At 32.5% G+C, this 14617-nt stretch overlaps 1 protein-coding gene and 1 long non-coding RNA gene across 3 annotated transcripts in view; one reads left to right on the forward strand and one right to left on the reverse strand.

The window, feature by feature from the left end:
* Window positions 1-4099, reverse strand: part of LOC142330627 (synaptic vesicle glycoprotein 2C-like) — a 167276-nt gene extending 163177 nt beyond the window's left edge. The window contains exon 1 of one of the 2 annotated variants that reach the window (XM_075376054.1): window positions 3814-4099. In XM_075376054.1, coding sequence (XP_075232169.1) covers window positions 3814-3925 — 112 coding nt within the window. In that variant the 5' untranslated portion in view covers window positions 3926-4099. The remainder of the gene's footprint in view (window positions 1-3813) is intronic. The other variant, XM_075376055.1, reaches the window with a different exon arrangement.
* LOC142330628 (uncharacterized) overlaps window positions 3294-14617 on the forward strand; it is a 72707-nt gene continuing 61383 nt past the window's right edge. The window contains exon 1 of the long non-coding RNA XR_012757823.1: window positions 3294-3537. This is a non-coding gene — a long non-coding RNA (uncharacterized LOC142330628). The remainder of the gene's footprint in view (window positions 3538-14617) is intronic.

The following is a 14617-nucleotide window of genomic DNA, read 5'->3' on the forward strand; positions in this document are numbered from 1 at the left end:
TAACATTTATTTATTTTATAAATATAATTTAACCAAATATAACCTACGCTCGTTTCGCTTGCTAACCTTGATTGCTAAATCAAACTGTTTTGAATACCGTATTTATTTCAGTACCCCCCGTACATTTTTTCTTGGAATTGGAGAGAAAAAATAAGAGTGCGGGACTTACATGTAACATAGCCGTAGCCAGGATAATTTATGTAAAGTAAACGTTTTCTTAGAAGAACCTAAATTCAATCACATAATTACAGTTATATAAATCTTTGGTTTATCAATACCGGATGCCATTATACAGAATACATCCATAATTATTAACATCCTGTTCATATCGATAGGAACGAAGTTAGGTATTTTTAAAAACCTGATTCATTCTATATAGGCTGCATCTGGCTCTAATGACACTGAGATACGGAAGAGAAGAATTTTTGTTCATTGGTCTAATTTTATCGGCTTTTCTATTCAGATTATATTGTTCCCGTAGTAACCGGCGAGGGGGTTAAATAATTACTCTAATCTTTGTTCGGAAGAGGTCAAGTGTTGTTCATTAGTTACAATAATAATATGCAAGGGCGTTAAATGATGACTATAAACTGAGATAAGGAAGAGGACAAGTCTTGTTCATTGTTCTAATTTTTATCGGCTTTTCTATTCAGATTATATTGTTTCCGTACCAATCGGCGAGAGCGTTAAATAATAACTATAATCTGATATACGGACGAGGACAAGACTTGTCATCCGTATTGTCTGATACCGTATCAGTTACCCATCGTTGTCTTTTCAATTCGCCATATGCGGTGTACTTTTTGTATATTTGGACGGTTACGTGCATTTCATCTTTTTAGTTCATCTTATAAAATTTAATACGTTGATTTATTTTAATTACGTTTTTAATATGAATACAAATGGACATCGTCTACGATCTTTTACAGTAAATGAAAAACTGCGCGTTGTAGTAGAGGCTGAAAAATTTCGAAATCGGGCGGCAGGAAAAAATATTGACGTAGATTAAAACTGCCTTACAGACTGGCGTAAGAAGAAACTACTTCTGGCGAAAAGCACTGGTAATAAAAGATCTTTTCGTGGCTTAAAACCAAAATATACAGGGATAAAAAAATTGAATGACTTTTTTTATGGAAAAAAGGAAATGCGTTTATGCTTTCACGACTGAAATGCGTCAATCATATGTTCGTGAAATCGCTAAATCATTGAATAAAGATGCTTTTAAAGCAAGCCGTGGATGGATAACACGATTTTTTCACGAAATGATTTGTCAAAAAGACGAAAGACGGCCATTTTTCAACAACTTCCAGACTCTTATGAACAAAAAATATTTCATTTTCACAAATACATAATAAATCTTAGAAAAGATAAAGGCTATTTTCCTTCTCAAATAGGAAACGCTGATCAAACCCCCTTGTATTTTGAAATGCCATTTGACAAAACCGTAAACAAAAAAGGTGATAAAGTGTTACGATTCGCACTGGTTGTAATGAAAAACAAAGGTATAATGTTATGCTTTGCATTACTTTTGATGGATCCAAATTACCTCCGTACATTGTTTTTAAAAGAAAAACTCTTCCTAACGTACAGGTAAACGGAGTTATTATCAAAGCACAGGAATCAGGTTGGATGGACGAAACCTTAATTCTAGATTGGATCAGGTGTGTATGACAAAAGCGATCAGGAGATTTACTTAATAAAAAAAATACCGGTATGCTAGTAATTGATAGTTATCGGGGGCATACGACTGATAAAGTGAAAGACATTTTAAAAAAGAGTGTGACAGACCAAGTAATAAATCCAGGCGGATTGACATGTCTATTCCAACCATTAGATATCTGCATTAATAAACCGTTCAAATCTGCATTAAAACAACTGTACAGTAAATGGATGGCGGATGAAAATGTCTTCCTCACGACTACAGGAAGAATCAAACGCCCAGATTTTAACTAGATTTGTGTTTGGATAAAAGATGCTTGGGAAGGCATTTCCACGGAATTAGTAAGGAAGAGTTTTAAAAAATGCGGAATATCTAATGAACTTGATGGTAGTGAAGACGATCACCTTTGGCAGAGCGACGTGGAGACTGCCGGTAACTCTTCTATAGACATTGATAGTGACAGTGATTAATTAACAATAAAATCCCATATTAAAAATTGTATTGAAATGATCCTTTTCAAAGTGATAATTTCTTTCCGTTTTACTGGCTTACTGATTCTGAACTAAACTAATACTTACGGTAATTAATCATTAAATTAATATTGTAATTTAAATGAACTAATTAAATGCTTTACTTTCTGAATATTTACGTAATTTTTTAACATATCTGTTGCACTTTAAAATACCGGTATATACTCGATTTTTTTTTAGATTTTCGGTCCGGAAAATCGAGGCGGGGGCTCATTCGTGGGCGGGGGGTACTCGAATAAATACGGTATTTAAATAATGACTTTTTAGTTCATTATTCGATTGTTCATTAATCAAACCGATGTTGTTGAGTAACGCTAGACAACATACCTTTATTATTTAGCATATCGTTAAATAATTAAAAAATGGATCTTTTGGCTATTTCAGAAAAAAAGTTCTATAGCCGGATTTGTGTAATAGAAATTTGCGGTTTAATGTTGCAAGAGCAGTCGCATTGAAAAAAGAAAAACATCATAAAAACCATCCTTGCAATAAACAGAAAATTTTTGGCCGAATTAGATTTTTTTTTATACCTATGGGGTCCTTAATTTTGCATTTCAAAGAAATCAACTCCTTTTTTATATATATATATATAGATGTACAAGAGATTCACAAAATGGTATCTAATTATAGGGAGAAGGTTATAGTACGTTTTTTCTTTTGTAAAATTAATACAGTAAAGTCTCCTTATTCGCGCTTTCTGTATTCGCGGCTAAAATTTTCCGTATTCGCGTACGTTACATTATGTAGTAACAATGAAATATAGAAATATTAAAAACTTTAATGGCGCAAGTAGTATATGAACTTGAAGAGGTAGAAGATACGATCCCTGGAAAAGAGCTAAATGTCAAAACGCTTACCAAAAGCACTTAACTATCCAGTGATCTTATCCAGTTTTTTATAGATGCTGATCCATCTTTGAATAGCAGAACTTTACATGGATTTAAAACAAGAGCGAGATAAGAAAAAATTACAAATTTTTCTAAATGCAATCCAAAACACTGTAGGTTAGTTTTCTAAATTTCCATTACAGTAATTTTACTTGTAGTTTACGTAGACGTACACTAGTCTAGTTGTATTGTACGTAGGTGTAGTGAACTGTAGTGCTGTTTTCTTGACTTTTTAAGGCAGAATACGATTTGAACTTGTAATACCGTTTTATAAAACAGTTCATATTGTACGTTCTATAGTGAGTTTTTAAATCAAACAGTTCGGTAAGTGCTTGCGTGTAAATTAGGAAATATACTGTATTTTATTAAATATTTTTTGTGTAATAAACCTATGAACTCTACTAAATCAGTGCTTATAATTAATGTTGCCGTCTGTATTTCTTCAATAACATGGCCCTAAGTAAGTACCCATGATTTTACTTCACTTTACGTAGAACCAAACCATCTTCCTTAAATGAGATTAGTTCCGTTTTATATACGCGGTTTTCTGTATTCGCGTCATTTTTGCGGTCTCTAACCCCCGCAAATAAGGAAAGTTTACTGTATAAGAAAATTATTACTCACGTTTAAGGAAACTGTTGTTATACAGTCACGGCAACACTGCATTAGATATAATTTATATATTACAGTTTACAAACTAAATATTGCAACAAAAATGTAAAAACAAAAAACTCACTTTTTAGTTGTATTTCATTTTGGATTTTTTTCTGTATAGTTTCAACAGCGGCACACAGTTGTTTATCAACTTCGTTATCGGTTTTATATACTCCAGTAAAAGAATACAACATATCTTAACGCTAAATTAAAACTTAACTGTAGCAATAGAAAACTATGTTGTATAGTACATATCATAGGATAATACATGATTTAATATCAGTTTGATTTATTTGATTGTTTGCTCTGTCATGCACGTTAATTTCTAGACAGATGTTACTATCTGATAAAAATACTTGGCACACTAAACAAAATATTTCATTACAAAACAGACAACTTAACACGACAATATTATTCCGAGTACTTTTTTTTGTGCTGTTCTTTCTTTATGGAACAACATTGTCTATGCATATACGACGTAATTGCGTAAGTGTTAGGTATTTGCACTGCGATTTGTGTTGTTCTGTTAAGAATAAAACAAAGACACACACACACACACACACACACACATACATGTATATCATTGTATAGTTCAAGAATATTCTAAGAAATTCAAGGGTTTTTAATTTGATAAGTATTGTTAAAGTTACGTAATGAATAGGTATCATTAAACCAAAATCACTGATAGTTTTTTTTTAATCTACAATAAAGAAAACGAATCAGAGATCATTGTGTGTAATAAAACACTTCATAAAAGCATCCTTATTGCAGTATATAATTTTGTTGCCTTTTAATTCATCAAAGATCCATATTTATACAATTCTGTTAAAAACCACTATGTTGTGGTTTTTAACCACAACGTAGAGGTTGATGTGTGGTTAATTGAAACCCAACCACCAAATAATACCGTTATCCACGATCTAGTATTAAATCCGTGTAATTTTACTAGGACTTGAACGCTGGAACTCGCAACTTCCAAATCAGCTGATTTAGGTGAACGCTCACCTGTGACGTTACAACATAACAGACGACTACAGCAGCTGTACGTCATGCGTCACTGCTATTCTAGCGCTCCTTTTGGTGGCAGGGGGTACTAATGAAAGAATATATCTTTCTAGCCACTAGTTTATTTAAAGCATTTTTTGGGGTAGGGATGCGATTTTGAAAATTTTTTTGGGGAAATATTATGATTTTTTAATTGTTAACAAATGTGCCTAAGAAAAATAAGACCTTAATTAGGCGAAATCTCGAAATACTAAGGGTGACCTTGCTCTACATCCTTAACCTCTTGACCTTTTAAGTTGAAAATTTATTGGCATCAATGCCCCATATATAGAAGTAATCTGACCAAACTTATTCAAAATTGGTTCAGTAGTTTTAGAGATATAAGGTGATTTAGTGGGTGACACCGAACGTACATACGAACATCAGGGAAATTTCCATCCGGTTTTTCGGGTTTTTGAGTTCTTTAGGTGTCATAATGTAAAAATCCGGTGGAAACCGCATATGCCCAAACTGGACCGAATACCTTCTATAGCTATAGTTCTGCTATAGCGCTAGGCGGAAAAGTAAAAGAGAGAGAGTAAAAACAGTAAGCATCAGTCACAGAAGGTGATTGCAGAAACAATTGCAAACGAATTGATGAAAGTTTAAAAAAACCCGGTACTGGTTAGGTTAAGTAGTTTATTTTTTTCAGTTCAATAATTTCATGGTCCATTTGTATGTTTATTATAAAATAACTCTTTTTTATTAAACCGATTTTTTTTTTCATTTTGATGACTCCCATAATCAAGAAGCATTCGGGTTTTCTTAACTTTTAAGAAAATAATCTCTAAGTTGTAATAACAGATATAACAAAAAGCAATTTTTATTTTAAATTGATTAAAAAATAAAATTATACACCCATAATTCTAAATAACAAGTTATAATTTTCTAGGAAGGGGATAAAATATTTTGGCTAACTTTTTTTCAAGAAATATTAGACTAAGGGCTATCAAAAAATTAAGGTTTTTACATCTTAAATGCAATGGGTAACTTGAGAGAAAAATTTAAATCTATATAAATAAAAGAAAATCTTCGTTTTGTGTGTACCGTAAAAACTCAAAAACTACTTAACTGATTTCACTGAAAATTTCACATTATTATTTTTCCCCTGAGTGTTTACGTGTTGTTACATTTTCATAATATTTATTTGCATAATAACTGACTGAGGAAGTCGATACAGACATTCAATATAGACAATGACAATCGATGTAGACGATGATATCTCTCGATATATATATATATATATATATATATATATAACGACTATAATTTAGTAAAAAAAGTTTTATGTTACTTATATAGTTTATAGTTTAAAATAAATTTAAAAAAATGTTTAAAAATTTAAAAAAAATATTTTTTGTTACGACGAACTTCAATTTTTATACAAAAACGTTTTTTCTAAAGTGCCTCAGTAAAGATTTAAGATTTTATCTCAAATCACTAAAACACCTCCAACAACCCTTTTTCCAATCTTTAAAAAAATTTAATCCAAAAAAATTACAATGAAATTGTAAACCGTACGGTAAGATCGCAGATATAATTTCTTTCGCTCAAAAAACAAAAATCTGTGTAATATAAATAAAAACTGTTTTTAACAAAACGATAGCGATATCAAAAAAGGTAAGAGACTAAATTTCTATTATCAAAATTTGTTATTAATTTAGAATTTTGTTTAAAAAATATACATTTAAATATATGTAATAAACATAGTTATACAATAATAGATAATAAACATTGTTTAACCGTTCCATATAAAAAGCAAAAAATAGAAATATTTGTCACTAAACTCTTATCGACCCGATGTCATTTATATGTAACACATATCACATTTACACAAATAATACAATTCTTATGATTATTCGTTGTTTAATAAATGAAATCGGGCCGGTAAGAGTTTTGTAACACATTTTTCTGCTTTTCTTTTTATTATATGGAACGAATTTGCTTATATGGATTACTTATTATATCGCAGCACTGTTTTCAGGGACACGGGAGTTGTGATAACTGCCGAGGAGATACTAACTTATATTTGCATGCATATGTTTAAATTGTTTTAAAGTATATAAAAAATTAACCAAATAACAAATTTATTATTTACAAAATAGCTTCTACAAAGAATAATAATGAGTGAAAACAAGCGTCGCGTCAGCGTCCTACAGTTAAATTGGTTCCCATTTTTACTTGGAGAATTTAATATAAATCGTTACATTCATGCCATTTCGCCTAATAGCAAAAACATAAATGCAAAATCATAAAACTAATTTGATCATAACTATCGCAAACGTAAAATTAAATAAAAGGAATTTTTAAAACGTGCTTTTCTTAAAAAAAAAAAAAAAAAATTCATACAAAAAAGTAAGGACTAATTTTAGTTTTCAAGAAAATTACTTTTAAAAAAATTTCTATTTATACATGCGGTCTCATATATAACCAATTAATAATTAGAGTGCGCCCCACATTTTTCTTTTTAGTAATGCATAAATGGAACATTTTTTTAAAGTAATTTTTTTTGAAAACAAAATTAGTTCTTAAACCATCATTCGAAGTTGAAGTTCCCAGATTCAAATTCTAATAAAGAAATTCAAACTCTATGAATTGTTTTGTTTTCCTCGCCGTTAAGCAAAACACAGTCACCTCGGAGTGTCGTGGCACCCTAGTGCCACAGTCACTGTCCGCCCTAGTGCTTGTCCGCACTAGCCGCCTTCTGGGGCTTTCCCACCGGGGTGCCCCAACTTCACTAGGACACACCGACATTCCTCTCCCGGATAGCCGCTATGCCCTTCCGCTAAGGAGCGACCCATCCTGTTCCTAATCTAATAGTTCCAGATGTACGTTTCGCACATCCTTCACTTCACGACCCATTCGTACCTTGAGGATTCTTTATGTCATCATCGGGGAGTCCCGACTCTCTTCCTCCACTCTTGAATGTGGGCGGATCCGAACACCCTAGGCAAAAAGACTACCTGCTCGCCACCACGCTTTGACCCTTTTTTTAAATTATAACATACACACACACACATGAGTGCACCTCACCCTACTTCTCCTATAAAACAAAGTAATAAAAAAAAAATATAAATAAATAAAAATCCCCTTGATCGCGGCGTCGTCAAGCATCGCGTGGCCGTTACTTCCTCAAATCAAGCATTCCTTATCAAGTCCTGTTCCTAGCCTCATAGAGCCGCCTCCCCGAGTTTGCCATCCTCTTCCTTCGTACCCAGAATTCTGCCGAGGATTTTCTCCACTGCGTTCCATTCCCTCCTACCTAGGAGCATGTACCCCACGATGTTATCTGGGGTGAGCCATGCCAGTCTCATCTGTACCCTGATCCCACCGAGCACAGTTAAAAAACGTGTGCTCTGGTGTGTCTAGTTGAGAACAATATGCACTCGCCGGAGAGGCTCTTCTTCCGGACCGATGTAGGTAAGCCATGAAGTTCCCTTGGCCAGAGAGGAGCTGGGTGAGATAGTAACTCACCTTCCCATGCCCTCTCCGAATTCATGGCCAATCCTTGGGAATAGTTTCTTTGTCCAGGGGCCCTTAGTGGTGGCATCCCACCTGGTCTGCCACTCCTCCAGTGGAATTCTCCACGTCTCAACCTTCATCATCCCGTCGTACCTTCTCGTTAGCTGTGTTGCCCTCAGACGAATCGGGGGGACCCCGGCGATGACCTCTACCGCATCGCCCGAAATTGTACGATATGCAGAGGCCATCTTGATCACAATCTTTGGTGATTGGAGTTCAATTAACCACACGTCTCAGCCTGAGTTTGTTCAAGACTACACATTTACCGGTACCGTTACATTACACTGATAAATCGTTAATGATTTTAATTGTTGATGCTATTATAACTAAAAGTATTTTTTTTTTAAGTTAGTCTTATTTTTTAGTACAAATTGTTTTTTTCTTTTGTTACTTTTTATATTTATTTTTGAAGTAAAGCATGTTTTTAAAAATTAAAAAAAAATTTTTTTCTACTTTTTAATCATACTAACAGTTAAGTTTTTACCTTTAATTGTTTTAAATTTTTAGGAAACAAAAAAATATATTTATACTCAGTTCCATTCTATATTAAAACCTTTTTTTCTTTTAACCTCCGAGACCACCGTTAAGTATTGCTTCAGAGAATGATTTGTATCGTGCGTGAAAATGCCATGCCCGTCGGGATTCGAACCCGGGAACTCCGGATGAGAGGCCGAGACGCTACCAGTCGCGCCACGGAGGCCGGGCTACATTAAAACCTGGATAATTTTATCTTTAATTATTATAAATGATACCAGTTATCTAAAATTAAATCAAATGATTAGTGTACACAAATTTTAGAAGGTATATTTACACTAGTTAATTAAAATTCGCTTTTTTTGTTGCTTTTACGACCTCATAGGATCACTTTAGTTCAACTTCTGGGCCAGTCCATTTTGTAAACGGTTCTTCTTATTTTCGAATCGTGTGAGTTGTTTTATTCTTGCTTCTATTCTTTTTGCCCGCATCTTTTTGAGGCGTTCTAATCTTTGGCGCCTGTTCTCGTCTGAATATATCCTGTTAAATTTCTTTTTAATTTTAGGTTGAAATGTTATCATATTAGTTTTAATTGGTTTGTCGTATTTTCCAGATTTTGTGATTAGATCTTCTTTGGAGATTCTCAACTTTTCCATATCTTTTCGGACTTCCTTTATCCATTTTGGTTTTGTTGCTCTTTTCCGGTATAAGTTAATTATTTGGTTTTCAAGTCTGGTGTTTTCTGCTCTAAGTAGGTGCCCCAAAAATGAAATTCTTTTTTTCCTGAAGAAATTTGTTAGCGGGGTTATTATTTTATCTACTTCTTCATTTGGGATTATTCTCCACTGTCCTTCTACTAAGTTTTTCTTGTTTATGCATTTTCTGACTATTTTCCTTTCTATCTTTTCGATCCTTTCTACTTCTCCAATTTTGTATGGTCCGAAGAGAGTCTCGCTGGCGTATTATATTTTTGGAAGAATTGTTTGGTAATGTCTGATTTTAGTTTTTGTCGATAGGCATTTTTTATTTATATGTTTTGGGTAGTTAATAATATTTTAAGTTTCTCAGTTCTTTCTTGCCAGTTTATCTTTTCTCATTATATTATGTGTTATGATATCTCCTAGGTATTTAAATTTTCCCACTAGTTCCATTTTGTTTCTGTTTACGTTTACATGATTACTGCATAGTGGATTCCTGACCATAATTTTACGTATTTTGACCACTTTTTTCGTATCATATTTTCAAACCTATTTTTTCAACAAGTAATCCTACTGTTTCTATTTGGGTACTAGCTTCTTTTATGTTGTTTGAGAGGAGGGCTAGATCATCTGCGAAACCCAGGCACTTAACTTTAATTTTTATTCCAATTTTTATTCTTTCCGGATTTAAATTTTTTACATCATCAAAAAATAATTTGGTTTTTGTTTACATTAAATAACTACTTTTCTCACAAATGTAGTAATATTTTTTTTTTTTTTTGCCTTCAGTCATTTGACTGGTTTGATGCAGCTCTCCAAGATTCCCTATCTAGTGCTAGTCGTTTCATTTCAGTATACCCTCTACATCCTACTGGAAGTTTCACTTCCATATAAAGCGACACTCCAAACATACACTTTCAAAAATCTTTTCCTGACGTTTAAATTAATTTTTGATGTAAACAAATTATATTTCTTACTGAAGGCTCGTTTAGCTTGTGCTATTCGGCATTTTATATCGCTCCTGCTTCGTCCATCTTTAGTAATTTTACTTCCCAAATAACAAAATTCTTCTACCTCCATAATCATTTCTCCTCCTATTTTCACATTCAGCGGTCCATCTTTGTTATTTCTACTACATTTCATTACTTTTGTTTTGTTCTTGTTTATTTTCATGCGATAGTTCTTGCGTAGGACTTCATCTATGCCGTTCATTGTTTCTTCTAAATCCTTTTTACTCTCGGCTAGAATTACTATATCATCAGCAAATCGTAGCATCTTTATCTTTTCACCTTGTACTGTTACTCCGAATCTAAATTGTTCTTTAACATCATTAACTGCTAGTTCCATGTAAAGATTAAAAAGTAACGGAGATAGGGAACATCCTTGTCGGACTCCCTTTCTTATTAGGGCTTCTTTCTTATGTTCTTCAATTGTTATTGTTGCTGTTTGGTTCCTGTACATGTTAGCAATTGTTCTTCTATCTCTGTATTTGAACCCTAATTTTTTTTAAAATGCTGAACATTTTATTCCAGTCTACGTTATCGAAAGCCTTTTCTAGGTCTATAAACGCCAAGTATGTTGGTTTGTTTTTCTTTAATCTTCCTTCTACTATTAATCTGAGGCCTAAAATTGCTTCCCTTGTCCCTATACTTTTCCTGAAACCAAATTGGTCTTCTCCTAACACTTCTTCCACTCTCCTCTCAATTCTTCTGTATAAAATTCTAGTTAAGATTTTTGATGCATGACTAGTTAAACTAATTGTTCTGTATTCTTCACATTTATCTGCCCCTGCTTTCTTTGGTATCATAACTATAACACTTTTTTTGAAGTCTGATGGAAATTCCCCATTTTCATAAATATTACACACCAGTTTGTATAATCTATCAATCGCTTCCTCACCTGCACTGCGCAGTAATTCTACAGGTATTCCGTCTATTCCAGGAGCCTTTCTGCCATTTAAATCTTTTAATGCTCTCTTAAATTCAGATCTCAGTATTGTTTCTCCCATTTCATCCTCCTCAACTTCCTCTTCTTCCTCTATAACACCATTTTCTAATTCATTTCCTCCGTATAACTCTTCAATATATTCCACCCATCTATCGACTTTACCTTTCGTATTATATATTGGTGTACCATCTTTGTTTAACACATTATTAGATTTTAATTTATGTACACCAAAATTTTCCTTAACTTTCCTGTATGCTCCGTCTATTTTACCAATGTTCATTTCTCTTTCCACTTCTGAACACTTTTCTTTAATCCACTCTTCTTTCACCAGTTTGCACTTCCTGTTTATAGCATTTCTTAATTTCCGATAGTTCCTTTTACTTTCTTCATCACTAGCATTCTTATATTTTCTACGTTCATCCATCAGCTGCAATATATCGTCTGAAACCTAAGGTTTTCTACCGGTTCTCTTTATTCCGTCTAAGTTTGCTTCTGCTGATTTAAGAATTTCCTTTTTAACATTCTCCCATTCTTCTTCTACATTTTCTACCTTATCTTTTTTACTCAGACCTCTTGCGATGTCCTCCTCAAAAATCTTCTTTACCTCCTCTTCCTCAAGCTTCTCTAAATTCGACCGATTCATCTGACACCTTTTCTTCAGGTTTTTAAACCCCAATCTACATTTCATTATCACCAAATTATGGTCGCTATCAATGTCTGCTCCAGGGTAAGTTTTGCAGTCAACGAGTTAATTTCTAAATCTTTGCTTAACCATGATATAATCTATCTGATACCTTCCAGTATCGCCTGGCTTTATCCAAGTGTATATTCTTCTATTATGATTTTTAAATTGGGTGTTGGCAATTACTAAATTATACTTCGTGCAAAATTCTATAAGTCGGTCCCCTCTTTCATTCCTTTTGCCCAGCCCGTATTCACCCACTATATTTCCTTCCTTGCCTTTTCCAATGCTTGCATTCCAATCTCCAACTATTATTAAATTTTCATCTCCTTTTACGTGTTTAATTGCTTCATCAATCTCTTCGTATACACACTCTACCTCATCATCACCATGGGCGCTTGTAGGCATATAGACGTTAACAATCGTTGTCGGTTTAGGTTTTGATTTTATCCTTATTACAATGATTCTATCGCTATGCGTTTTGAAATACTCCACTCTCCTCCCTATCTTCTTGTTCATCACGAAACCTACTCCTGCCTGCCCATTATTTGACGCTGAGTTAATTACTCTAAAATCACCTGACCAAAAGTCGCCTTCCTCTTCCCACCGAACCTCACTAATTCCTACTATATCTACATTTGTCCTACCCATTTCCCTTTTTAAATTTTCTAGCCTACCAACCTTTTTCAAGCTTCTAACATTCCACGCTCCGACTCGTAGAATGTTATTTTTTAATTTTCTGGTGACCCCTTCCTTAGTAGTCCCCACCCGGAGATCCGAACGGGGGACTATTTTACCTCCGGAATATTTTACCATAGTTTACCATATTTTACCAGTAGTAATATACTGTTTCTAAATAAAATTTGACTTTTTCTAACTTTTCTTTGTTTTATTCGACTTATCTTACACTATTTTGTTCAGAATTAAATTCTCTACAATTTTTTTTTTCAATTTTATATGTATTTAATAACCATTTAAGGGTGTTACAAGAGTTTTTACCCAAATTTATTGGTTTTCACCCCAGATTTTTCAAAATGTACTGAGATACTGTTCTGAGACCTATTATTTTTTCAGGCATAAAACCATAATAAATCACTAATTTTGGCCATTAATTAACTTCTAAAAATTTCAGTACGACCTCATTTCATAGCTGAAATCCGAACGAAATCTTTCATTAGCCGTAGCTCGCAAACTAATTATTTTAGGGCATATGTTTATATGATTTTGTTCGACTATTTTAACAAGTAGAATAGGTTAAGAAAATCCCGGTAAAATGTCGTGATACATCCTGAATAGAGATATATTTTTATTTATAAAAATATGAAATCCTGAATATTAAATTAACTATGGAATTTTGTATTGTCACCTGTCTTACGATACCGTGTAAAATTTCACCATTATATGATGTCGGGAAATAAGTTTAATTAAGGTTGTAAGTTTTGAGGACACGGTTGAAGAACCATTGTAAGTAAAAGATGTAATTATAAATAATAGTAATAATAATAATAATATATTACATGTAATTATAAAAGTCCAGATTACAGGGAATTTCGGTCAAAACGTAAATTACTTTTTTTTTATTATGAAATGTATGACTTATCGTTAAATCATTACTGGGGGAAGTATATTTATGAAATATAAGCACTTATTTATTCAAATATATATATTCAATAAAGATAGAAGTGTTTATCTATTTTGTAAAGAAATCTTTTCCTTATTAATAATAATACATTTTTTATATAATGGGTAATTTTTATTTGGGTAATCTTTAACTAATTACACAACGTAATGGGTTTAAAATGAACCTTTCCCTGAAAAATTAAATAGCAAAATTTCGTAACTACACATTTAATTTAATGTATGATTTTACTAAAATTGTTGGTAATTATAAATTTGATAATAAAATTACAAAAATTTTAATTCTATAATTTTGTGAATTTGCTTTGTCTTACATCACACTCATTTATATAAAGCAGAAACTAATATTTTAATATCTTTTCTCCATTTTCCTTTTAATATGTTAACGCGTTCTTAAATAGTATATGCAATTAATAAGACTTGCATAATTAAAAAAAATAATAAGGTTTCATTATTATTTGTTTTATTATCTAATTTGCAAATACTTAATTAGTCGCATATTTATACTGTTATCATTGTTATTCACATGTTATTATCATTTTGACGTAAAATAAGTTGCATTTAAAACAAAAAGTTAAAGTGCACTTATGTATTAAAATTAAAAAAAAATAATTTATTTATTTAAATTTTAGATAGATTATATGAAGTTTATTCGATTTGATTAGACTATAAATCGCACGAACCGTGAAAGTATTACTGCTGCAGCATTTCATAACATTACTCATTTGTAAGTAATGGTGTGAGTAAATAAATACTTTATTAAATTAAAAAAAAAACACACACACACACACACACAGAGAGAGAGAGAGAGAGAGAGAGAGAGAGAGAGAAAGAGAGAGAGAGAGAGAGTGAGAGAGAGAGAATATTACTTAATTTTAAGC

This window comes from Lycorma delicatula, chromosome 9, assembly GCF_047948215.1.
Source record: "Lycorma delicatula isolate Av1 chromosome 9, ASM4794821v1, whole genome shotgun sequence".
Lineage (NCBI taxonomy): Eukaryota > Metazoa > Arthropoda > Insecta > Hemiptera > Fulgoridae > Lycorma > Lycorma delicatula.